This window comes from Cynocephalus volans, chromosome 8, assembly GCF_027409185.1.
Source record: "Cynocephalus volans isolate mCynVol1 chromosome 8, mCynVol1.pri, whole genome shotgun sequence".
Taxonomy (NCBI): domain Eukaryota; kingdom Metazoa; phylum Chordata; class Mammalia; order Dermoptera; family Cynocephalidae; genus Cynocephalus; species Cynocephalus volans.
The window spans coordinates 364,148-387,217 of NC_084467.1; the positions used below are offsets into that span (position 1 = coordinate 364,148).

At 58.2% G+C, this 23,070-nt stretch overlaps 1 protein-coding gene across 1 annotated transcript; it reads left to right on the plus strand.

Annotated features, from left to right (window-relative positions):
* Positions 1 to 5,707: 5,707 nt before the first annotated feature.
* Positions 5,708 to 18,150, plus strand: TTLL10 (tubulin tyrosine ligase like 10). The gene is made up of 12 exons (XM_063104253.1): positions 5,708 to 6,269; positions 6,970 to 7,050; positions 7,175 to 7,322; positions 7,461 to 7,579; positions 7,759 to 7,888; positions 8,992 to 9,077; positions 9,219 to 9,390; positions 10,261 to 10,432; positions 11,053 to 11,193; positions 17,101 to 17,217; positions 17,567 to 17,660; positions 17,891 to 18,150. Exons 1-12 carry the CDS (start codon positions 5,708 to 5,710, stop codon positions 18,148 to 18,150), a joined length of 2,082 nt encoding a protein of 693 aa, XP_062960323.1.
* Positions 18,151 to 23,070: the final 4,920 nt, after the last annotated feature.

A 23,070-nucleotide genomic window follows, 5' to 3' on the forward strand; every position in this document is an offset into this window, starting at 1 on the left:
GCTGCCACACAAGCTGTGCAGGGACATGAGGAAGTCCTTTGCAGTTTACACCCCAGAACACACCCGCCAAAGGTCAGGTGCTCTGTGCAGATGGGGCTCCTCCTCCCAGCCCAGAGGCCAGGACCCCCGCTCCAGCTCTGGTCTGGGAAGGGTCAGCACTGGGGTGGGAGCTGGGAAGTCCTTCTCAGCCAAGGCCGGCTGCTGCTGGGCTACCTGACCAGGACCTCCCCGGGCCAGAAGTGGGCATGGCTGTGGCCCTCAGGGAGGAAGGGACATACAGAGAGCCCCTGGGCCGAGAGGGCAGCAGGAGCCACACAAGGGCCCCCGGTCACCCCTACCAGGTGGCCCCTGCACCCCGCAGGCTCAGGCTGGGGGCCGTCAGCTCCTAGGGTCAGGATGCCCCAATTGCTCAGTCCAGGGCTGGTGGAGGGGCTCCCTGCCCTGGCCCAGCTTCAGCCCCCACCCTGCCAGGCTGACCTATGGCCACTGCAGGGCAGAGGGGACCCTGGGCCTGCTCTGGACCATGCTCCAGGAGAACCGACTCTGAAGGCCCCAGCACCTGGCGTGAGCAGGCACAGTTGGGCTGGGGTCAGGGACAAGAAGCAGCCCCCACAGACAGAAAAGGGAGGAAGGGCTGTAAAATCCCAATCCCCGGCCTCCAAGTGCTCCCTCTACCCGACAGGTGGGGCCCCTCCCATCCCCCGCCAAGCTCTGGCAGGGGCGACATCCTGCCCTGGGCAGCTGAGACTCCAGGGTGAAGAGGGGTTTCAGCGGTGTATTGACTTCCCGGGGCTGCCTTAAAACATTACAACAAACCAGGTGGCTTAAAACAACAACTTTATTCTCTCACTGTTCTGAGGTCAGAAGTCCCAAGTCAAGGTGTGGGCAGGCCGCGCCCTCCGAGGCTCCAGGGCGGGCGCCTCCCGCCCCTGCCAGCCCCGGGCTCCCGCTCACACGGCCTCCTCCTCTTCTCTCTGCCCCCCTTGGGAGGATGCTGGTCACTGGGTTTAGGGCCCACCTGGGTAATGCAAGACGATCTCATCTGAGATCCTGACTTAATTCCACCTGCAAAGACCCTTTTCTAAATAAGGTCCCATTGCAAGCACGGGACCAAGGACATGGTCATATCTTTAGGGCCCATGTAGCTCCTGCAAGGGGACCCTAAGCAGATACCCTCATGTCCACACAGGCTCTGAAAGACAACAGGGGCATGCAGGGTACCTGGCTAGAGGCTGGAGGCTCAGGATCAGACTGTATCCTGCCGGCCTGGGCCAGGCACCTGGAGTCCCTGGTCCCCCAGACCCAGTGGGGCCCCCTCTACCACCCCTTCAGAAACCATCTCCAGGGCCACTCCAAGCAGGCGGGGGCAGGGCCTGAGCACAGACTGGGGGTCCGGGAGAAGGCACAGAGACAATCCTGGGAGGGTCGGGAAGAGGATGGGGAAGTGCAGGGGGCAGTGACTCCGGGCTCAAGCCCCGTAGTGAAGGGGCTGTACTCACAGGCCCCTTCCTCCTCCAGCCTCAGCGGCCCCCTAGCTAGCTTCCTGCTGCCCAAATTCTCTAGCTTGACCCCACTGCCCCTGCCCTGCCCTGCCCCTGCACAGCTTCCCTGCCTGGCTGCCCCTGGGCTCAGACCAAGGCCCCATCCCCCTCCACCTAAAACCCATGTTTACCTCTGGGCTCCCCTGGATCACGGTTGCCAGGCAACGGTTGCTGGGGGGACAGTTGCCAGTTCACCACTGTTGTTTCCCAGCAGAGGCTCCCGCAACCTTGTCGGGCAGGTGAGAGGAACAGGCAGGCCACCAGCCAGAGGTCCTGGCCAGGCCGTAAGGCTTGACACTGCCTTCCTGTGCCCCTCCCAGCCACCAGGCCTGGCCCTTATGGTTCCTCTTAGGACTCTGCCCAGGAACAGAAGGAAAGCGGGGGAAGGGACTGGACAGAGACTTGGGGGAAGGTGTGGGGGTGGCTTGGCTGGGCTGAGCCTTCTCTGCAAGGCCACCCTTGGGTCCCAGACCCTAGCACTGCTGTGTGAGGGGTACAGACCCCCAGGCTGGTCTGGGAAAGGGCGTGTCTCTTGGGGAGGGGGCGAGTCCTGAGTGGGTGACTGGGGTCTGGGGAGGGCTGGGCACCTGGGACCAGGTCTGTCTCCCCAGAACGGAGCCCCAGAAGGGTGGCCTCTGGAAATCCACAGGGCCCGGCGTCCCCCCTACCCCCGACAGCTTGCCCCTGGCCAGAAGGCTTCAGCCTTCAAACGATGTCAGCACCTTCAAGTGCCCAGTGTCACCAAACATATATTTGGGGGGGAAACTCATGGCAGGACACTGACCTGCTGTCATTTTTCTTGGATGTCTTCTTCAGGTTTAAAAGTATCTTCTGTTCATCATACCAGTGTGTGGCTTCCTGCCGGTCTTTTTATCTGACCAGGTAAAAAGTTTATTTTAAAATTAATGATAAAGTTGCGAGCCTCCTGCCTGGCCCCCCACACCGAGTTCTTGCCTGCCCTTTTCGTAGCATCCCAGGGGGAGATTTGGGAGCTCCTCTGCTCTGGGGAGGGCTCGCCCCCCACGTCCCACCGTTATACATACGGCACCGACCAACATCTCTGAGCAGAGAGCTTGGTTTCTGGATTAAGAATTGCGCCCTCCAGAGAGACCCATGCAGCGCACTTGCTAGATCAGAGCCCGCGGCTCTCCCATCGTGTTTCTGCCGGCAGCATGCGGACACCACATCCGCCACACGCATGGCCCGGGGCCTTCAGAAAAGTCTTTAATTCAAATGCCAAAAAGTAGTAACTCGTGGCTTAGTTCTTTGTGAAAATAATAAATATATAAAGTTAAGAACATCAAACAGAAAGGTAAGGCTGATAATGAAACCACCGCCACACACACACACGCACACACACACACACACACACACACACACACACACACACACGCTGCCAGCTCTTCTAGAAGTTTCTTCCGTTTCACTCAGCATCCGGGAAATGCAAATCAAAACCACATTGAGATACCATCTAACCCCAGTTAGGATGGCTAAAATCCAAAAGACTATGAACGATAAATGCTGGCGAGGCTGCGGAGAAAAAGGAACTCTCATACATTGTTGGTGGGACTGCAAAATGGTGCAGCCTCTATGGAAAATGGTATGGAGGTTCCTTAAACAATTGCAAATAGATCTACCATACGACCCAGCCATCCCACTGTTGGGAATATACCCAGAGGAATGGAAATCATCAAGTCGAAGGTATACCTGTTCCCCAATGTTCATCGCAGCACTCTTTACAATAGCCAAGAGTTGGAACCAGCCCAAATGCCCATCATCAGATGAGTGGATACGGAAAATGTGGTACATCTACACAATGGAATACTACTCAGCTATAAAAACGAATGAAATACTGCCATTTGCAACAACATGGATGGACCTTGAGAGAATTATATTAAGTGAAACAAGTCAGGCACAGAAAGAGAAATACCACATGTTCTCACTTATTGGAGGGAGCTAAACATTAATATATAAATTCCCACACACACATACACACACACACACACAAATCGGGGGGGGGAGGGAAGAAGATATAACAACCACAATTACTTGAAGTTGATACAACAAGCAAACAGAAAGGACATTGTTGGGGGGGGAGGGAGAAGGGAGGGAGGTTTTGGTGATGGGGAGCATTAATCAGCTACAATGTATATCGACAAAATAAAATTAAAAAAAAAAAAAAAAAAAAAGTTTCTTCCGTGGCAGAGGACCCGGAAGTCGCCCTGGCCAGGGGAGGGGCAGGGGATGCTGTTTCTCCGTTCCACTGTCCTTACCAGCGCCCTGCCGCTGCTGGATTTGAATGTCCTCCGCGGAAGTCATCTGTCGACTCCGGACTTTGAATGAGGGTTTGCTCTCGCGCACGCGTTTACAGCATCCGTGCAAACAGCGTGTGCCAGCACTGTCTTCGCTTGTTTCTGCACTTGCTTGTCCCTAGAGTCCCCGAGCTCTGCCGTCGCCTCAAGGCCACCCTCCTCCTGTCCTGGCAAGTTGTTTGCAGGAACCCCCCCTCCTCACAGCCCCTGCCAGGCTGCGGTTACCCCCAGCCCATTTTGTAGATGAAGAAACTGAGTCACAGAGAAACCAGGTCTCCTTTTTCCAGCCACCTCACTCCTGCGAGAGTCATTCTCAGGACTTCCCTCAGGGAACGTCTGGAGACCTTTGCCCACCTCTACGCCTGGTTGGCGAGGCATGGAGCTCCGGGAATCCCCAGCCAGACACCGCCTGCTCTGCCTCCAGCTCTGGGCGTCCGGCAGGGAGGCTGGAGGCGCCTGCAGGGCTGCAGCCTTCTGCTCTGGGAAGCGTTGCACAGCTGGGCACCACCTCCCTCGTCCCACACCCTGTGGCTCCAGTGGGGCTCCTCTCCTGCACCCCCTCCCGTGCTCTCCTTTCTGGACAAGTTCCGGAATCCCAACCCTTGCACTGAATTTGTAGTTTCATGAGCTCTCTCGCACTCTGTAGTCCAGCGGCATCCAGCTCTCTTGGGTGCAGTGGAGTCTTCTAGGGGTGGGCTGGCTTCCTTCGGCTTCTGTGTCATCCCCATCTATCCCTTTCTTTCTGTTCCTTTATGTATGTCCACGAGTGTGTCTGTGCTTGTGTCTGCATGTGTGTGTGTCTGCATGTCTGTGTCTGTCTGTGCTTGTGTCTCTATATCTGTGTCTGCATGTAGCTGCATGTCTATGTGTGTCCATGTGTGTGTCCTTGTGTCTGCATGTGTGTGTGTCTGCATGTGTGTGTGTGTGTGTGCGTGTCCATGAGTGGGTCTGTCTTTGCTTGTGTCTGCATGTGTGTGTGTGTCTACATGTCTGCACACATGTCTGTGCGTGTGTCTGCATGTTGCTCTCTGGCTCACTCCTGAGAGGTTCTGCTCACATGCCTGTGAAGCCAGGCAGTGGACTGGGTTGTGGTGACACTGTCAGTTTCGCAGGGGGTCCCCAGCAGGACTCCTCAGACCTGCCGCCGGGTGCTAGGAGCCAAACGGGAAGGGGCTGGGCCACCCAGCCAGTGCGAGGGTCTCCCACACACTCCTGCTCCGTTCTCTGCAGGCTCAAGACCCCACTGTGCCGGGCCAGGTCAGCTCTCACACTCAGCCTCTTCCAAGGAGCGCTGCGTTCTGAGAGGGGAGGTGCTTAGGGCGAGGGGCTCCCAGCTGCTTCTAGTCTCGCTCAGCCCTCGGCAGAGGCGTGAGGCCCCGCACCAGCTGCAGCCCCAGAGACCCCTCCCCACCTCGGCTCCGATTCTGTAGACAGCCCTCGGTCCCCTCCTCTCTCCATCCTGCGGCCCACCCCTGTCCACTCCTCTCTGCAGCTTCCAGGGCTGGGCAGGCAGGTGGGTGGCACCGACCTCATGGCGTTTCCTGGCAACCGGCTGGTTTGTTTAGGAGCTGAGTTCCTCTTTGGAGGATGATCTGCTCCCCCTGGAGCCTCATGTCCCCTCGGCTTCTGGGCACAGAGCCCTCAACGCCATCCCTATGTCCCACCGCTGCCTGGTACTGGCCTTTCTCCTGGGTGTATTATTTCCTTCAGAAAAGTCCTTGCCTCCCATGCAGCCCCAAAATGGGCTTGTTTGCTTGAAATTGAGGCAGAAGTACCCGTCAAGGAATCAGCTAAAAATTCCCTGAAATGTTCCAAACTGGGCAACTCAGGGAAAGATGCCCAAAGGTGGGCAACATGCTAGGGGAGGGGCAAAAGCTGGCAGCAGCCACTGCAGGACAGCCAGGCTCCACGGCCAGGAAGCCCCTCCAACCCTCTGACCCTCCAGGTGGGCACCCCCGCCCCAGCATGCCTCACGGCTGTCCTCATTCCAGCAGGCACCCAGGCCGAGCCCAGCGACGCCGGACGGACAGCCCTGGCAGGGGAAGACTCGCCCGGCAGAGACAGGATGCAGAGATGGCCTCACCCCTGCAGGGAACCAGGCCCCACAGCCACCATGGAAAAGGGGGCCAGCTACAGGCAGATGTCCAAGTCCAGGACCCGGGAAGGTGCCCTTCCCCGGGCAGGGTGGGCCTGACCGCATGCTCCATCCGAGGGCTAGGACCTCGGGCTTCCCGAAGGTCCCACGGGGGGGCAGGGGCAGCATCTTCCCAGCGGGGCCGCCGCCCAGGTGCCCCCATGACAGTGGCCCGCAGCCGCAGCCGGTTCATCCACCGCCAGAGACCACCCACTCGGACCCAAGCCGGCTCCAAGAGAAGCAAGCGGCCAAGGATCCGGCGGCGCCGTGCACGGGCACCAGGTGAAGCTGGGCAGCCTGCGACTGCTCCGCTCTTTTCCTGCCAGGGCCTCCCAGGGAGGGGCTCTCACAGGGAGGGCCCGGCCCCAGCCACAAAGGCACCCGCTCTGGGAGAAGAACCAGCGGGAGATCAGGTGCTGGGGGAGGGGCTGGGCCCATTGAGCAGACAGGGATCTGACAGGCACGGAGAGGGGACAACACTGCTCCACACCTGAGAGCTCTGCCTGGCCAGTGCCACCCCCTTGGGCCACCGTGGGCACTGTCCCTGCTGCCCTGACACCCCCCCCCACGCCCAGCACAGCCCCCATCTCCTCTGCCTGACAATGGCCCCTTGGGTTTGGGTCACCTATGACATCATGATGAACATTGTGACTCCTGGCCCCCAGAGTGTCCTGGCACCATGTCTGTCCCCAGCCCCAGCCTCACACTCCAGCCCCTGCCCTGTTAGTAAGGAGGGTGAGGGTGGGGCCGCCCTCCATGCCTCCTGTCCCATCTGGATCCCACGTACTCAAAGGCTGGCCCCAAAGGATAATAAGTGGTGGTCCCTAGGCTGCCCGGTCAGCTCTGAGTCTGGGCTGCGATTGGGCCAAGACAGGTTGGGGTGACTGCCCAGCCGCTGCTGGAAATAGGCTGGAGCCCACCTGGGGCTGAGCTAGGGCAGGACTCTGTGGGGTCACCTCATCCTGACCCTGCCCGCTCACAGGCTGGGCCCATGAGAGACTGATGGGGAGTGGCCAAGAGGAGGGGCTCCTGCATCAGCTGAGCCCACTGGACCAAGATGCAGGTGGGGGTTGCAGGAGCGGGTTGCAGGAGGGGACCTGTTGCATTCCAGGCAGGGCCAGGAGGGGCTGGGGAAAACCTTGGCCAGGCCAGGACCTCCTAGACCTCTGACCACCAGCCTGCCACAGATCTCCTGGACGATGCTGATGCTGCCAGGTCCCCAGCTGCCCTCCTGGAGGAGCTCCTGCTGCGGGGGGAGAAGGGGCCACACAGCACTGTGCCCTGCACCGGGCAGGGTCCCTTCTACTATATTGGAGGCACCAACGGGGCTTCAATGTGAGTGGGGGCCTCCTTCGTGCCCACCCCATCCCCCCCCAGGGCGTGGCCCAGCCTCCATTCTGCTGTCTGTAGCATCCACGGCCCTCCCCTAGGGACCTCTGCACCCCAGGGTCACTGCTGCCCCCTACCCTGCAGAATCAGCTCCTACTGTGAGAGCAAGGGCTGGCAGCGTACCTGGGACAGCCGCCAGGGGGACTACACGCTGAAGTGGTGTGAGGTCAAGGGTCGCGACAGCTACTGCAGCTTCCGGGAAGGTAGCTGGGGGTAGGGGCGGGGCCCCCCTCCTACCACCCAGCCGGGGGCCCAGTGGGCTCAAGACTCACAGCCTGCAGGGGCCTCTGACAGCACTGCGAGGCCACGAGGGTTTCGGAGGCAGTGGTGGCCGTGGTCCTGCACAGGTGTCCACATGCTGCTCAGGTCTCTGCTGTCCCAGGTGAGCAGCTGCTGTTCCAGCTTCCCAACAACAGACTCCTCACCACCAAGATCGGGCTGCTTGGCGCCCTGAGGGGGTACGCACGGCTCATGGACAAGGCCAAGAAGATGTCCCTGTGCAGCCCCACCAAGTGAGCCCAGCCCCACTGCCCACCCACTCCATAAGCCCACCCACTCCTCCCCCACCCGGCCACTCCACCGTGTGCACTCCCATCCATGGCCCTGACCACCCCCCACCTTCACATCCACCCTCTGTGGAATCCACCCCCTGCCCACCCATCCTACCTTTCACGCACCATCCCCCACCTGCCCCCCAGCAGTCCTCACACCAGACCCCCACAGTTACCCACGGGTGTCCCATGTGCAGTCATGCTGGCTCAACACTGGCCACCGTCCCCTCTCCCACATCTGTCTACACGCGTCCCCCCACACCGCTGCGCCTGAGCTGCTCCTGTATTCATGTGCCCCCATCCACCCACCCACCAAGCAGGCCGCAGCCGTGTCCACCCACCCCTGGGTCGCCTATGATGCCATCTTCCCATCTATGCGTCCCGCTGTGCACCCCCACCACACCCGCTTCCAGCAGCAGCTCAGGCATCAGTCTGGCCACCCGACCACCCGCCTGCCCATCTACACATGTCCATCCAAAGTTCGTGTTCCTAACCACCCGCCCATCCACACACCCGCCTGTCTGCTCACGCCTGTCCCCCATCTCTCCAGACACTGCTGAACGGCCACTCAGGCCAGACTGTGTCCCCTGAGGTGCAGGTTTGGAAAGGACACAGGACCCACCCTTGATGAGCTCACATGGACCAGCTCAGGACGCCTCGGGCCGCAGAGGTAGATCCCCTTATAATCGGCCTACACTGAAGGACGGGCTGGTGACCGATGCAAAAGGGGACCCAGGGCATCCCCAGTCAAGAACGAGGCGTGAGCTCCGGTCAGAGGTCTGGACCAGCCCGGGGCCACCGCGCCGGCCCGGGGGACGCAGCTCGGAGCCGCGGTGCACGGACGCCCTAGACGGTGCGGGCCGGCGGCGCCTCGGGAGCAGGGCCGGGAGGGCGAAGGCGGGCAAGGGGCCCGGGAAAGCGCTGCTGGCCCCGGGCCGGGCGGTGCAGAGCCTGCGGCCGAGCAGCGGGGGACCCCTCCTCTCCGCCCAGTCAGGCCCGAGGACAGCGGCCAAGCCCGGGGCAGGGGACAGTCCTCAGGTCCTCCCCACCCCCCTGCCGCCCAGGGTCCTGCAAATGGAAGAGTTTTTCCCAGAAACCTACCGTCTGGACATCAGGAACGAGAGGGAAGCCTTCTCCGCCCTGTTCGATGGTGCGGGGGTCGGGCGGGGTCAAGGGGGGCACGTTGAGGGCGGGGCCAGAGGAGGAGGGGCGGAGTCAATGAGGGCGGGGCACGTCGGGGGCGGGGCCAGAAGGGAGGGCGGGGCGGGGGCTCAGGCCGCTCTCCCCGCAGAAACCCAGATGTGGATCTGCAAGCCCTCGGCCTCCAACCAGGGCAAAGGCATCTTTCTGCTCAGGAACCAGGAGGAAGTCGCCGCCCTGCAGGCCAGCACCCGGCGCGTCGAGGACGACCCCACGTACCGCAAGGCGCCTTTCCGGTCGCCGCAGACGCGGGTCGTGCAGAGGTGTGGGCGTGGGTCTGAGCGCAGCTGACCAGGGCCCCGCGGGTGCCTGGGAGGGCTCGCGGCGGTCGGCAGGAGGGAGGTGTCTCATCTGGCACGGGTGGCAGACACAGTGGCCGCCAGATACAGGCTCTAAGACGGGGGGGGGGGGGAGGCGGGGAGGCCTGGTCAGCTTGTCCCCAGCTGGGGCCCTACTCCCCTACCCTGCAGGAGGCCTGGCCTGGGCTCCTCAGCCCAGCCCGCCAGCCACAGGCTTCAAGCCTGAAGCCCAGGGCTGACCACTCCTGCCTTGCTCAGAAATGCCCCACGGCTCTGTCCGCCTCCAGGCGGGGCCCAGGCCCTGGGCCTAGTACGGGAGTGGGCAGGTCGGTCTGGCCTCAGAAAGGTCCCGCCGGACCTCACCTTCCACCACTAGACCCCGCCCTGGCCACAGACGCTGTCTGCTGTCCAGCCCCTTCCATCAGCCCTCCCAAGTGGCTGCTCCTTGCCCTGGGTCTTTAGACCCACAGGTCCCTGCACTTGGAATGTTCTCTCCCTTCCTCCCCAAAACCATCAGCTTCCTTCCTCCTCTAGGCAGCCCTCCCTGCTCCGGGGACCCAATCTGCTCCCACCCTCTAGGTTCCTACTTAGAATTGCACCCTGGGGTGCCTGGAACACATGCAGTGGGGCTGAGATCTGGGAGCCAGTCTCTTCCCAATTGCCCTGACCTGTTCAGTCTCAGAAATGTCCCCTCACCGTGGACACTGTGCACACCCAGAGGTCACACCTGGGACAGATGGCAGGAATGGCCAGGCCAGGTGGGGGCGAGGGGATGCAGACCAGGCTGGCCATACAGCTCAGCCCCGGCAGCGCCCAGGTGATGCACCCTCCCAGGTACATCCAGAACCCGCTGCTGCTGGACGGGAAGAAGTTTGATGTGCGCTCTTACCTGCTCATCGCCTGCGCCATGCCCTACATGGTCTTCTTTGGCCATGGCTATGCCCGCCTCACCCTCAGCCTCTATGACCCCCATTCCAGTGACCTCAGTATCCATTTGACCAACCAGGTAAGGGCGCTCCACGTGAGGGCCTTCCCTGCAGCCTTAGGATGAGATTAGAGGAAGGCTGTCACTGCTTGGGAACGCAGAAGGGTCCAGCTGTAGACGTGCCCTGGGCCTGGAGATGACCTGGGCTGGCACTGCGTACAGTGGGCACTGCCTCTAGCTTCTCACTTTCAGCCATGGCAGAAGAAGGGCGTAGCAGGGACCCTGTGTCCTGGTGAAGTGACTCAGAGCCCTGCATCTCCCAGGCCCCAATTAGGCTCCCAGTGGGTGTGCTGTGGATGGGGTAGGGCTGGGGGCAGGAGCTGAGGAGGGTCTGTGATGACCTCAGTGGTCTTCTGTGGGCAGAGGTCTCTAGGGAACAGTCTTCATGGGAAGAATCCAGGGCAGGGGCTCCTCCGTGAGAATCTGTGGGGGACTTGATGACTGAGGGGGTCACGGTGGATGAAGGTATTTGGGGGAGGGCCTATGCAGGCAGGTCACTGCAGACCTGGTGGGAGTGGGGCATCTCCGGGGGTAGCTGGGTTAGGGTGAGGCTCTCTTTAGGGGACCCTCAGTGAGGGCAGGACCTCTGGGCATCCTGGAGTGGTGGTCTCCAGGCACTGCACGTGCCCCCCACCAACCAGTTCATGCAGAAGAAGAGTTCCCTGTATGTGCTGCTCAAAGAGGACACAGTGTGGAGCATGGACCACCTCAACCGCTACATCAATGACAACTTCAGAAAGACCAAGGGCCTCCCCAGAGACTGGGTCTTCACCACCTTCACGGTCCGTCCGCTGCCCACGCCAGCTGGGGGCAGGGGCAGGGGCACTCGGTTCGGGAGCCAAGGGTCACATTCCCTTAGGGTGCGTGCGTGTGTGTGTTCCCAGCTGGGCTAGGCTGGGCACGAGCTTTGCCAGCTGTCCTCAGAGTGTGTGTGTGACTGCACTCAAGCACGTGTGTCTTCACGTATGTTTTGAACAAATCTCTGCAAGTTTCTCTATAAACTTAGCTGGTAGTCGCCAGCAGAGCGCCAGCAGGAAAGCCACCCGCACGGGTCTCTCGGAGGCAGCCTCGCCATCGGGGCAGGTTGTAGGCCCAGCTTCAACAACAACCATGATGTGAAACTTTAAGACTTTGTTACAGATCCTTGACCTAGGCAGGGTGACAAGAAAGGGGCAGGTCTCCTGTCGCGGCAGCTGCCACCACACGCAGGGGAGGACTTCCCCATTCGAGGGTCATTCGCGATGGGCGAAGCTAACTTTGCGAGTTACTCTCTCTGGGCTACTTGGCACAACCTTGGTGGCAAGGGCAGCTGAGCGGTGTGGCATGAAGCGGGCAGCAGTGACTGCGGCTTCTCCGTCGCTCCTAAGACCGCGTGGGGCTGCGGGCGTGAAGCCGGCCACCTCGAGGGGCCTCCAGCTGCTCTTCCTCGCTCTCTTCCCCGAGATAATGCACATAACGCAAAATTTGCCACTTTACGCCGTGTAGTTAGTGGTTTTCGGTACTTTCGCAGTTGCGCAATTATCACCACTGTCTGACTCCGGAACGTTTTCGTCCCCCTGAAAAAGAAGCCCTGTACTCGTCAGCCACCAGCCCTCAGCACCTCCCCTCAGCTCCTGATGACCGTTAATCCACCTTCTATCTCTGGATTTCCCTACTCGGGATATTTCATGCAAGTGGCTTTCCTGGCTGCTCTCGCTTCACGTAGGCTTTCGGGCTCCTCCAGGCCGCGGCCTGTATCTGCGCTTCGTTCCGTTTTCTACAATGTTCCATCACATGGACGAACATTTGACAGGTTCGTCTGTCGATGGACATTTGGGCTGTTTCTATTTTTTGTCACTTATGAATAATGGATATTCAGGTACGAGTTTTTGTGTGAACATATATTTCAGTTCTCCTGGGAAGATACCTAGGAATGGAGTTGTGGGGTCGTATGGCAACCTTAGGTTTAACTCTTTGAGGAACGACTGTATTAGTCTGTTTTCTGTCGTTTATAACAGAATATCTGAAACTGGGTAATTTATAAGAAAGTGAAATTTATTTCTTAGTTTTGGAAGCTGGAAATTCCATGGTCCAGGGAGGTGCATCTGGTGAGGACCTTCCTCTGGGTGGGAACTCTCTACAGGGTCCATGGTGACCAGAGTGTCACATGGCGAGAATGGCAAGAGCTTCTCGTGTGCTCTCCTTATAAAGCCACCCGTCCACACCCATTATAACCCACTAAACCATTAATGCATTAACCCATGATTGGATTAATCTATTCATAAGGACAGAGTCCTCACAATCCTCTCAAAGGCCCCACCTTTCCTACCCTCTTACCACTGTTACAATGAGGGGTAAGTCTCCAACACATGAAATTTGGGGATAACATTTAACCCATAGCAACCACAAACAATTTTCCACGTTCCCACCAGCAATGTGTAAGGGCTTCAGTTTCTCCATGTTCTTGCCAGCACTTGTTATTTTCGTGAATGACCGCCCGTCGGTGTGTGGTGGTGTCTCCTGCGGTTTCCATTTGCATTTCCTCGGTGACTAGTGATGCTGAGCATCGTCTCCTGTGCATACTGCCATCTGCGTGCCTTCGGAGATGTGTGTGTTCATGTCCTTCATCCATTCTTTATTGTTCCTTTGTTTTACTGAATATACACGGAATATATACTAGATACATACATACTGGATACTTCTAAAAGTGTTGTAGTTTTAGCTCTTACATTTAGGCCACTGATCCATTTTGAGTTCATGTTGGTATGTGGTGTGAGGTAGGGATCCAACTTCATTCTTTTGCATGTGGATATCCAGTTGTTCCAGCAACATTTTTTTTTTTTTTTGTCTTTTCCGTGACCGGCACTCAGCCAGTGAGTGCACCGGCCATTCCTATATAGGATCCGAACCCGCAGCGGGAGCGTTGCTGCGCTCCCAGCGCTGCACTCTCCCGAGTGCGCCACAGGCTCGGCCCCAGCAACATTTGTTGAAGAGACTGTTCTTTCCCCTGTTAAATGGTCATGGCATGTTATTGAAAATCAATTGACCAGATATATGTGGGTTTATTCCTGGACTCTCAATTTTATTCCATTAGTGTATATGTCTATTTTTATGCCAATACCACGTTGTTTGGATCACTGTAGCTTTGCAGTAGATCTTAATATTGAAATGTGTGAATCCTTCAACATTGTTCATTTCCAGATGGTGGCTATTCAGGGGCCTCTTGCAATTCCATATGAATTTCAGGACCTGCTTTTTCATTTCTGAAAAAAGAATCCATTGAAATTTTAGTAGGGATTGCATTGAATCTGGAGATCACTTTGGGTAGTACTAACATGTTAGCAATAGTCTTCCAACCCATGAACACAGGATGTCTTTCCATTTTTTTAGGTCTTCTTTAATTTATTTCAGCAATGTTTTATAGTTGTCGTCATACAAGTCTTTCACCTCCTTGGTAAATATTATTCCTAGGTATTTTATTCTTTTGGAATGTTGTGAATGGAATTATTTTCTTAATTTCCTTTTGGGATTGTCTATTGCTGGCATATTGAAATAAAACTAATTTTTGTGTGTTGATTTTGTATCCTGATACTTTGCTGAATTTGTTTATGAGCTCTAATTTTGTGAGTGTGTGGATTCTTCAGGATTTTTATATATAAGATCATGTCATCTGAGAATAGGAATAGTGTTACCGCTTCCTTTCAAATTTGGATGCATTTTATTTCTTTTCTTGCCTAATTGCTCCAGCTAGAACTTCCAGAACAGTGTTGCATAGAAATGGCAAAAGCCGGCAGCCTTCTCGTGTTCCTGATCTGATGGGGAAGGCTGTGGGTTTTTCAAAAATGCCCTTATCAGGTGGAGGAAGTTCCTTCCTATTCCTGGTTATGTGTTTTTCATTATGAAAGGATGTCGAGAGTTGTCGGATGCTTTCTCCGCATCAGTTCAGACGATCATGTGAGCATGTTATTAATGTGTCACATTTACTTCCAGATGTTGAGTCACTTGCATTTCTGGGGTAAATCCTGCCGGGTGATGGTACATAACCATTTAGAGCTGCTGTTGGATTTGGTTTGCCTGTATTTCATTGAAGATTTTTGTGTCTTTGCTCATAAGTGATATTGGTCTACAGAATTTTCCCCCTGTATGTCCTTGTCTGGTTATGGTTTCAGGATGATACTGGCCTCATGGAATGAGTGTAGACATGTTCTGTTTTCTGGAGGGTTTGTGAAGGGTTGATGTTAATTCTCTAAATGTTTCGAAGCATTCACCAGTGAAGCCACCTGAACTTTTCTTTGTGGGAAGGTTTATTAGAACTTTTATCACTAACTCAATCTTGTTATATGTCTACTCAGACTTTCTATTCTTTAGTCTGGTTTGTTTGTCTTTCTAGAAATTTGTCCATTTCTTCTAAGTTATCTGATTTGCTTGGTGTACAGTTATTCATAGTATTTCCTCATAACCCCGTTTATCTATATAAGGTCTTTCTTTTCTGATGTTAGTAATTTGAGTCTTTTCTTTTTTCTTGGTCAGTCTAGCTAAGGGTTTAGCAATTTTGTTGATCTTTGCATGAACCGATTTCTGGTTTCATTGATTTCCTCTACTGTTTTCTGTTCTCGATTCTATTTGTTTCTACTCTAGTCTTTATTATTTCCTTCCTTCTGCTTGTTTTGGGTTTAGTTTTTCTCTTCTTTTTCCAATTTCTTAAGGTCAAAGGTTAGGTTATTGATTTGAGATCTTTCTCCTCATTTAATGTAGATGTTTATAGCTATAAATTTCCCTCTGAGTACAGCTTTCCTATTATGTTAAATAGATATTTTCTGGGGTATCATTTTAATTACCTTGTGATTTCTTTTACTATATATATTTTTAGTTATTTTCTTAGTGGTTATCCTGGGGGTTATCATTAACATCTTAATTCATAATAATTTAGTTCAGATTAATACCAATTTCAGTAGTATACAAAAATATTGCTCTTTCAGAGCTCCGTCACCCCCACACGCTACTGTTCTCACGTTACAGCTCTATACGTTTGTGCCCGTCAGCATAGATTTATAATTAGTTTTAAGCAGTTCTCTTTTAGAAAAAAATCAAATACAAACAAAAAATGCATTTATGCTGTCTTTTACATTTATATAGTTCCCTTTGCTGCAGCTCTTTAATTGTTCATGTGAATTCAAGTTCCTATCTAGTGTCCTTTCATTTCGGCCCAAAGCACAGGACTGGGGGGCGGGCCTGCCTGTCTCTGCTCATCTGAAGATGTCCTGGTTTCTTCCTCACGTTTGAAGAATGGTTTTGCTGTATGTAGAATTCTTGCTTAACAGTATTTTTTCTTTCAGCACTTTGAATATATCACCCCACTGCTTTCTGGCCTCTGATTCTGATGAGAAAGTCGCTATTAATCTTTGAGGGTCCCTGCATGGGATCAGTCCCTTCTCTCTTGCTGATTTCAACATTTTCTCTTTGTCTTGAAATGAAAGTGTATTATGATGTGGTCAGTCTCTGAGTTTGTCGTGTTTGGAGTTGACTGAGCTTCTCATATGTGTAAATTCATATTTTTTTTATCAGACTCGGGAGGTTTTCCGGCATCGCTGCCCCTTCCTCGCCTCCCCTCCGCAGCTCCCATTGTGCACGCATCGGTCCCACCCGCAGATCTCTGAGGCTTTTCTTGCCTTCATTCCTTTTCCGCTTTGTTCCTCAGATTGAATAATCTCAATTGATCTGTCTTCAAACAACTGAAATCCGCTTTGAACTCCTCTAGAGAATTCTTAATTTCAATCATTATACTTTTTATCTTGATTTTCTATTTGGTCCCCTTTTACGATTTCGTTCCTTTTCCTGATATTCTCCACTTTGTGAGGTGATGTCCTCACACTTTCCTGTCGTCCTTTCAAGTGGGGTCTTCCAAGGAACCACCAGACGTATAAAAACAGACAATTCTAGTCCGTGGCACGTGAGTCTGCTCTGCTGCCTCCGGTACCGGGAGTGCGGCCTGTTGTTTTTCGAGGCTGCCGCGGAGCTGGGAAGCAGGGGGTGAAACTAACTGCAGCAAGTTAAGGTGCCACAAAGCTCACTGTTCTTCCCAGGATCCAGGATTTTATGTGTCCCGCTCGTTGCTTGGCTCTCCTGATATGAGTGGGCTGCTCGGGGGCAGAACTTATAAGTTTTCTTCACTCTTGTACTCCCAGTTTCTACCACGCAGTAGGGGCTCCATGAGCTTGCTGAATGAGTTTCTGGCTGTCAGCCTGTGATTCTGAGAGTGCGAAAGTATGGGCAGGTGTGGCTGTGCAGCGAGGGTATAGGTGGGAGTGCAGGTGAGGATACAGGTGAGTGTGCAGGTGGGTGCGCAGTTGGGGGTGCAGGTGAGGATACAGGTGAGGGTGCAGGTGAGGATAGAGGTGAGGGTGCAGGTGGGAGTGCAGGAGAGGATACAGGTGAGTGTGCAAGTGGGAGTGCCGGTAAGGGTACGGGTGGGAGTGCAGGTGGGTGTGCAGTTGGGGGTGCAGGTGGGAGTGCAGGTGAATATGCAGGTGGGTGTGCAGGTGACTGTGCAGGCAGGAGTGCAGGTGACTGTGCAGGTGAGGATACAGGTGAGTGAGCAGGTGGGAGTGCAGGTGAGGGTGTAGGCGAGGGATGGTGACTGTGGTTGTTCAAGCCTGGTGTAATCAGGGCCCACAGGTGACAGCAAGATGCCCTCCCTGCCTCCCTCACAGAAGCGGATGCAGCAGATCATGGCCCACTGTTTCCTGGCCGTCAAATCCAAGCTCCAGTGCAAGCTGGGTTACTTCGACCTCATTGGCTGTGACTTCCTGATTGATGAGAACTTCAAGGTGCTGTCCTGGGTGGCTGGGCCTGGTAGGCAGGGGCCATCCGCACGCTCTGACCACACAGGAGGGCCCCGGGGTGGACTCCGCATTCAGATCCCACCCTGCCTGCACCCAGCCCTGCAGGGAGGGGGTGTCCCCGAGGCTCAGCTCCTACTGCAGCAGGGGCAGATCTGCAGCCCCCAGACCAGACCCTCAGAGCCTCAGCCCCTGAGCAAACACGGGGAGTTAGTGCACAGAAAAGAAGCGACCTGGCCAGTCACCTGGCTTAATAGGGTCAGAGGCTCAGCCTTCTGCTGGCCAAGTGAGCTTTGGCTACGGTGTGGGGAGGGATGCTCACCAGTGTCCCGCCCAGGTGTGGCTGCTGGAGATGAACTCCAACCCCGCCCTGCACACCAACTGTGCCGTCCTGAAGGAGGTGATCCCAGGCGTGGTCAGCGAGACCCTGGGTGAGCGCCTGGGCAGCCCCCACAGCCACAACCGTCCAAGTACTGCCTGCCCGGTCATGGGTAGTTCAGGCTCCCCAAGTCTGGGTCTCCAACATCCAGCCTCCCCGCTAAGGCGGTGTCCCCCCCACTCCTCACCCCACCGGGGCCCCACCCCTGGCGACCTTCCTGTCCTCCCCCACCCCAGCCCCGCAGACACGGTGCCAATGCCCCCCACTTACCCCCACCCCCAGACCTGGCACTTGAGACCTTCCAGAAGAGCTTGCGAAGCCAGAAGATGCTGCCGCTGCTGTCGCAGCGCCGCTTCGTGCTCCTGCACAACGGGGAGGAGGACCCGGGGCCGCGCCCGGGGGCCCTGAGCAGCCTCCTCCGCCCGCTGCCACCCCGCGCGCGCAGGCCCGCGACACCCCGGGACCCCGGCGGCGCCCACGGCCCGGGCACGGCCGAGGAGGAGCGCGAGGAGCGGAAGGACGCCAGCCGGAGCAGCTCCTAGTGGCGGCCACCAGCGCCCCGCGTCCCCCGGACGCCATAAAGGCTACTTTGTCACAAACACGGCTCCGCGTGGTCACGGCCCACCCGCCAGCTCGCTCACCGGGGCTCCCCACGTGCCCTTCCCTCTGCCCCACGCCACTGCTGAGACCAGTCCTCGGGGGAAGATGGGGCTAAGGGACACTCTGTGTTGCTGATAGCCATGGACCCTCCTGTGGCCCCACAGCCGCCATGACCCCCAGCCTGGCACTGTGACCCACCATTGGATCCCCATGGACCCCTCAGAAGTCCTCTGGGTCTCCCAAGGAGGGCTCCCCCCACCCAAACCCAGGATCGCTCCCCTGGGCCAGTCCCGGGGGCTCGCCCACCCTGCCGGGCACCGAGCACCCGTCCAGTCCACAGCCTGGCCAATCCCCAGCTTGCCTGCACAAGCCCCAGGACTTTGGCCAGGGGCGAGGGGTACAGTGCTGCTGGCCTGACAGGACACTCCCGCGAAGGACCTGCTGAACGGGCACTGGCTGGGCCGTCACCAACCCCCAGGGGGCCTCTGGTGCGCCTGCTCCCTGTGGGCCTGGGGTTGGGACGGGAGCTCTGACACCTCAGGGCCTCTGAGACCTACCCCTCCCCCGCGCGACACACACGCACGCAACCCTAGGCTCACCCCAGCTTGCCCACTCTCCTCCCTCGTGCCCTGTCCCTAACTCTCCAAACAGTCCCCACCAAGTCACAAGCTCCTCCTGATCCTCATTGTCCCAGACATCAAAGTCGGCTCCACCGCAGATGGGAAGAGTTGGTGGGACCCTGTGCCCACTCTGACTTGGAGCAATGGTGGGACCTGAAGGGGCCAAGGGACCCTGTCCTGGGCCACATGGCCACCCCACCGCTGCACTGTTAGTGCTGCGATGGCCCTGGCGCCACTAGAGGGCGCAGTCCACCGCAGCATTTGGAGAAGGGGACGGCTGGAGAGGAAATGGGGCTCAAAGAGGTAGCGAAGTGCCAGCCCCCCCACCTCCCAGGTCACAGAGCCAGTGAGGAGCCCAGCCTGGGGCCAAGGACAGCCCTCCCACCCCCTCATTCTGCTGCTGTGGCCTGAAGTGTGGGGTCCCTGTCACTATGCAACAAGGCCCAGGAGCCCTGAGTCCCCTCCCAGCAGGTGTGCTGGTCCCTCTGTGGAGGGCCAGGCTCAGCCACTGCTTGGTCTGTATCCCACTGAGGCCAAGGAGGGGTGACCACCAGCCTCCTGGGTGGGCCAACAACCCAGGTCTTGGTAAATTCACACCCACCCTTCGGGGTCAGGGCCACATTTCCTGCTGCATCTAATGCTGCTACACAGCCATGTCACCTTGGGTCACCTCCCAGTATCTCCCTCTGCTCCTGCCACCCCCCAGGCCCTCTGTGTTCCATGGGCCTCCCCCCAGGTGCCCTGCCCTACTCAGGTGCCTCATGGCTCTAGCTGTCACCCTGTGGCCCTGCTCAGGGCTGTGACTCATGGAGCCATCAGTAATGTCATGGCACATTCCAGGTCTCCTCACCCCCTATGGTGGAGCTGCACCAGCAGAGGTGACATGAGTGCCGGGGGACATGCCTCCCTGCTGCCTTGGGGACCATGGAGCCTCCACACTGGGCTCCGAGTGGATGTGATGACCGCTGGGGTTCTGCAGCATGAGAAGTGCCTGTTGGCAGTGGCCTGCGCTGTCCTGACAGCCTGCCCCAACCCGGGGCGCCCCAGAGCCTGGCCCGTATCTGCTGCTCAGTTCCCAGGTGTCCTCCAAGAGCCCGAATAGCAATGATTAAAGAAGGTTTCCCCGAAATCCATGGCTGTTCACTCACCCCCCAGCGATATCCCCACCCCCATCTGGGTCCTCCCCGGACCCACCCATCCACATGCAGGCTCCATCTGAGGTGCCCGCGTCCACGAGGCCAGAACAGCATGGACCACTGGGGGAAGCGGGCTGCGGGGCACCTGGTACCTGGAATACCTGGGGCCCTGGGTATCCTGCAAATACAAGGTGCTCCCCAATATTCACACAATGTGACCACAGCAAAGGGTCAGGACCCTCGGGGGGGCTCGAGGAGCCAGCAGTGGGGCCAGGGATGGCTTCACAGTTTGTGATCAGGGTGAATGGACATCCCGGGAGCTGAGAGCCTCCATCCTCTGCCTCTCCCCATTTCTCTCCTTCTCTCTCCCTCAGGGGAGGATTGGGGGACGGCTGCTGGCGGCGGACTCAGCGGTGCCTGCCACCTGCCCCAGCTCAGACCCAGGCACCCCCACCCCCTCGTCCCCGCAGCCTCCATCTTTGGGGCACAGACCCTCACCAGCCAGGGCCTGGGGTCTGGGGAACGCCTTCGGCAGCTTTTGTTTCGAACAAAGAGCCCATGGAGCCCTGAGGATTCGGAGGGTGAGGCTTCGTGGGGCTCCCTTTTCCCCTTGGTACGCGTCTCTGAGAAGGGGCCGGGGAACAGCCTCTGGCCTGAATTAGCATCTCTGGAAAGCTCCCCGTCCCGAAGCTTCCTGGGCAGATGAGCTATGTGGGCTTGCTTGTCTACTTCCTCTTCACTCCAGACCCAGCTGATTTCCATGGGGGTTGGGGACCGGCTGAGGGGCAGCCCCTCCAGGAGGGGGCCCTTTCCTGTCCCCAGGGAAGGCGGACAGGAGAGATGGCCCAGGTCCCGGTCAGGAGCCCTGAGTGGCCAGGCCTAGCATCTGTGCCTACCCGGTCAGCGGAGCCACATCCCAGCAGCTGAAGGCAGCCAGGGACTACCTGCCCCGCAAGGTCCCCCTGCAGCTGTCCTGGGACTTGGGCTGGGAGGGGCTGGTGTCCAGCTCTGTCTGGGAAGAAACCCCTTCCCTGCCCCCACCATAGGTCCCTGCCCCCACCATAGCCAGTGGGGGGGGTTCCCACCCTGGCTGAGTCCATTTCTCCGTGAAGGGAGGAGTCTTTTCCAGCAGAGTGAGGGGGTGGGGACCACTGCTGCAGCCGGAAGCGCTTCTGGGAACAAAGGTGGCCTCTGGGCTCTTATCTGAGGCTGAACTCTGACCCCAGAAGGAGGGGCAGGGGCTGTGGTTTTCCGGAGCAGCTGAAGAGCCGCTCCTGTGGGGTTTCCAGGGAGGGCAGTGAGGGGCTGGAGCTGGCCTGGGTAAGGCAGGGTCTCACTTTGGTGTCTCGGCTGCCAGGCTCTACAGGCGGGACTCCCTGCACCTGCGCCCACCCCAGCAAGCTGAGGCCTGCAGCGGGTCTGTGCTGAGTGGGAGGGGGTCTGGGGCCTCCACAGCGGCTGTTTTTGGCACCCGGCCCCCATCCCCTTCCCCCACAGCCCAGCACTTCTGTGTCCCCTGCGTCCCCACCCCCCACTTCCACCGCGTGGCCCCTTCCCTGCCTGAAACCCCTGGTGGGAGCCGGTGGGAGCCTCTTGCACGCCGCGCCTGGGGTCCCCGCCCCGCCTCCAGCCTGGGCCCCTGTGACCCCGGGCTCAGCACAGGCGCTCCCGGCGCTGGCCGGGCCCTGGGGTGCGGTGGGGCAGGCGCAGGGGGTCCCGCTCAAACCAAATGGCTGGGGGGGCTGGGGCGGCCGCGGGGAGGGAGGGACGGGGGACCGCGGGGTGGCGTCCAGCGGCTCCCGACCCCGCCCGAAGCCCCGCGCTCCGCGGGCGTCCCCCCACCCTCCGCCCGGCCCCTCGCCCCCGCGCTGACGTCTCTGCGCCGCGCCCCACGCGGGCCGCCCACGAGAAGTTTCCGCGCTGAGTCAGCCCGCCGGCCTGCGCCTGGGCGCCCACGGGTGCTTTCTGGGGAAAGTCCGGGGCGGCTGCGGGCACGCCGGTGTGCCGCCGAGACGCGTTCCCGCGCCCTGGCTGCTGTCCCCTCCTTTGGGTCCAGCCCGCCCAGAGCCAGCGAACTTCGGTGCCTCCCGGAGCCCGGGCCCCGGGCCCCAGCGGGCACACAGAGGGCGCTCTGTAAAGTCATGAGCATGGCGGAGTCCCCTCCTTGCAGGGGTGGAAGTTGGCTGTCCACCGTCCAGCCCGTTCCCAGGTGGCCTTTGGGCTCTTCAAATTCTGGGATCCCAACGTCCTCCACCCCCATCAGACTAGATGCGCCCTCTCCAGTCTCTCCCATACGAGCCTGGGGGCTGGGGGGCAGTGGGGGCAACAGATCTCTCTCCTCCGTCTGCTTGCTGTGAGCTCACCACCCACTGCCCGTCCGCAGCTGACCTGTGTGAAGGCAGCTGAGATGGGGGATCATCGTGGGGGACTGGAGCTCTGGGCCCCTGGGCGGTGACCAGGGGTGCGGTGCTCCAGGGTTCTGCGGCAGACTGGTCTCCACTGGCCTGCCTGGCTGCCACTCCCTGGACGCTGTGCCAAGGAGTCCTATCAGATCTCACCAAGAGCCAGCGCTGCAGCTGGGCAGGACCCAGGAAGACAGGCAGCAGGACTGGGCCAGGAGAGAGGGCCGGGGACTGAAGCCAGGCCACTCTGAGCTGCCCTGCTCCCACTGGATAACGTGGAAATTGACCAAGCCTGGGCATGGGACAGAGCGAGGCAAGGGCAGGTGCTCCAAGAGACCAGCAGGCTGTGCGGCCAGACCCCAGAGTCCCCACAGGCATCCAGAGCAGCGGTGGCCCAGAGACCACAGGCCCAGGACACATGCCAGGCAGACAGTCGAGGGGTGGTTGGATACAGAGGCCCAGGGGATGGATGTCTGGCACAGCTTGCCTCCTTCAGGAAGACTTCTGAGCCTGGTGGTCCGTGCCAAGCACTTGTGCCCAGGACTGCAATGGCCCCCAACTTGTGCCCCACCCCCACCCAGGCTGGGCACTCAGAGGACAGGCCTTGGCTGCCCCCTCCCCTTTGCACCCTATGGAGGAGACCGTGGGCGCAGGTCATGGAGCTGCCCAAAGTCCAGCCCCGTACTCCCTGTCCTTCGCCCCTG

Excerpts from the sequence above, each read along its gene's own strand:
- TTLL10 (XM_063104253.1), top strand. The coding sequence starts at position 5,708 with ATGCTAGGGGAGGGGCAAAAGCTGGCAGCAGCCACTGCAGGACAGCCA. Across the intron at positions 17,218-17,566 it reads TGATTGATGAGAACTTCAAG|GTGTGGCTGCTGGAGATGAA; the intron begins GTGCTGTCCTGG and ends TGTCCCGCCCAG. Across the intron at positions 17,661-17,890 it reads CGTGGTCAGCGAGACCCTGG|ACCTGGCACTTGAGACCTTC; the intron begins GTGAGCGCCTGG and ends CCCCACCCCCAG.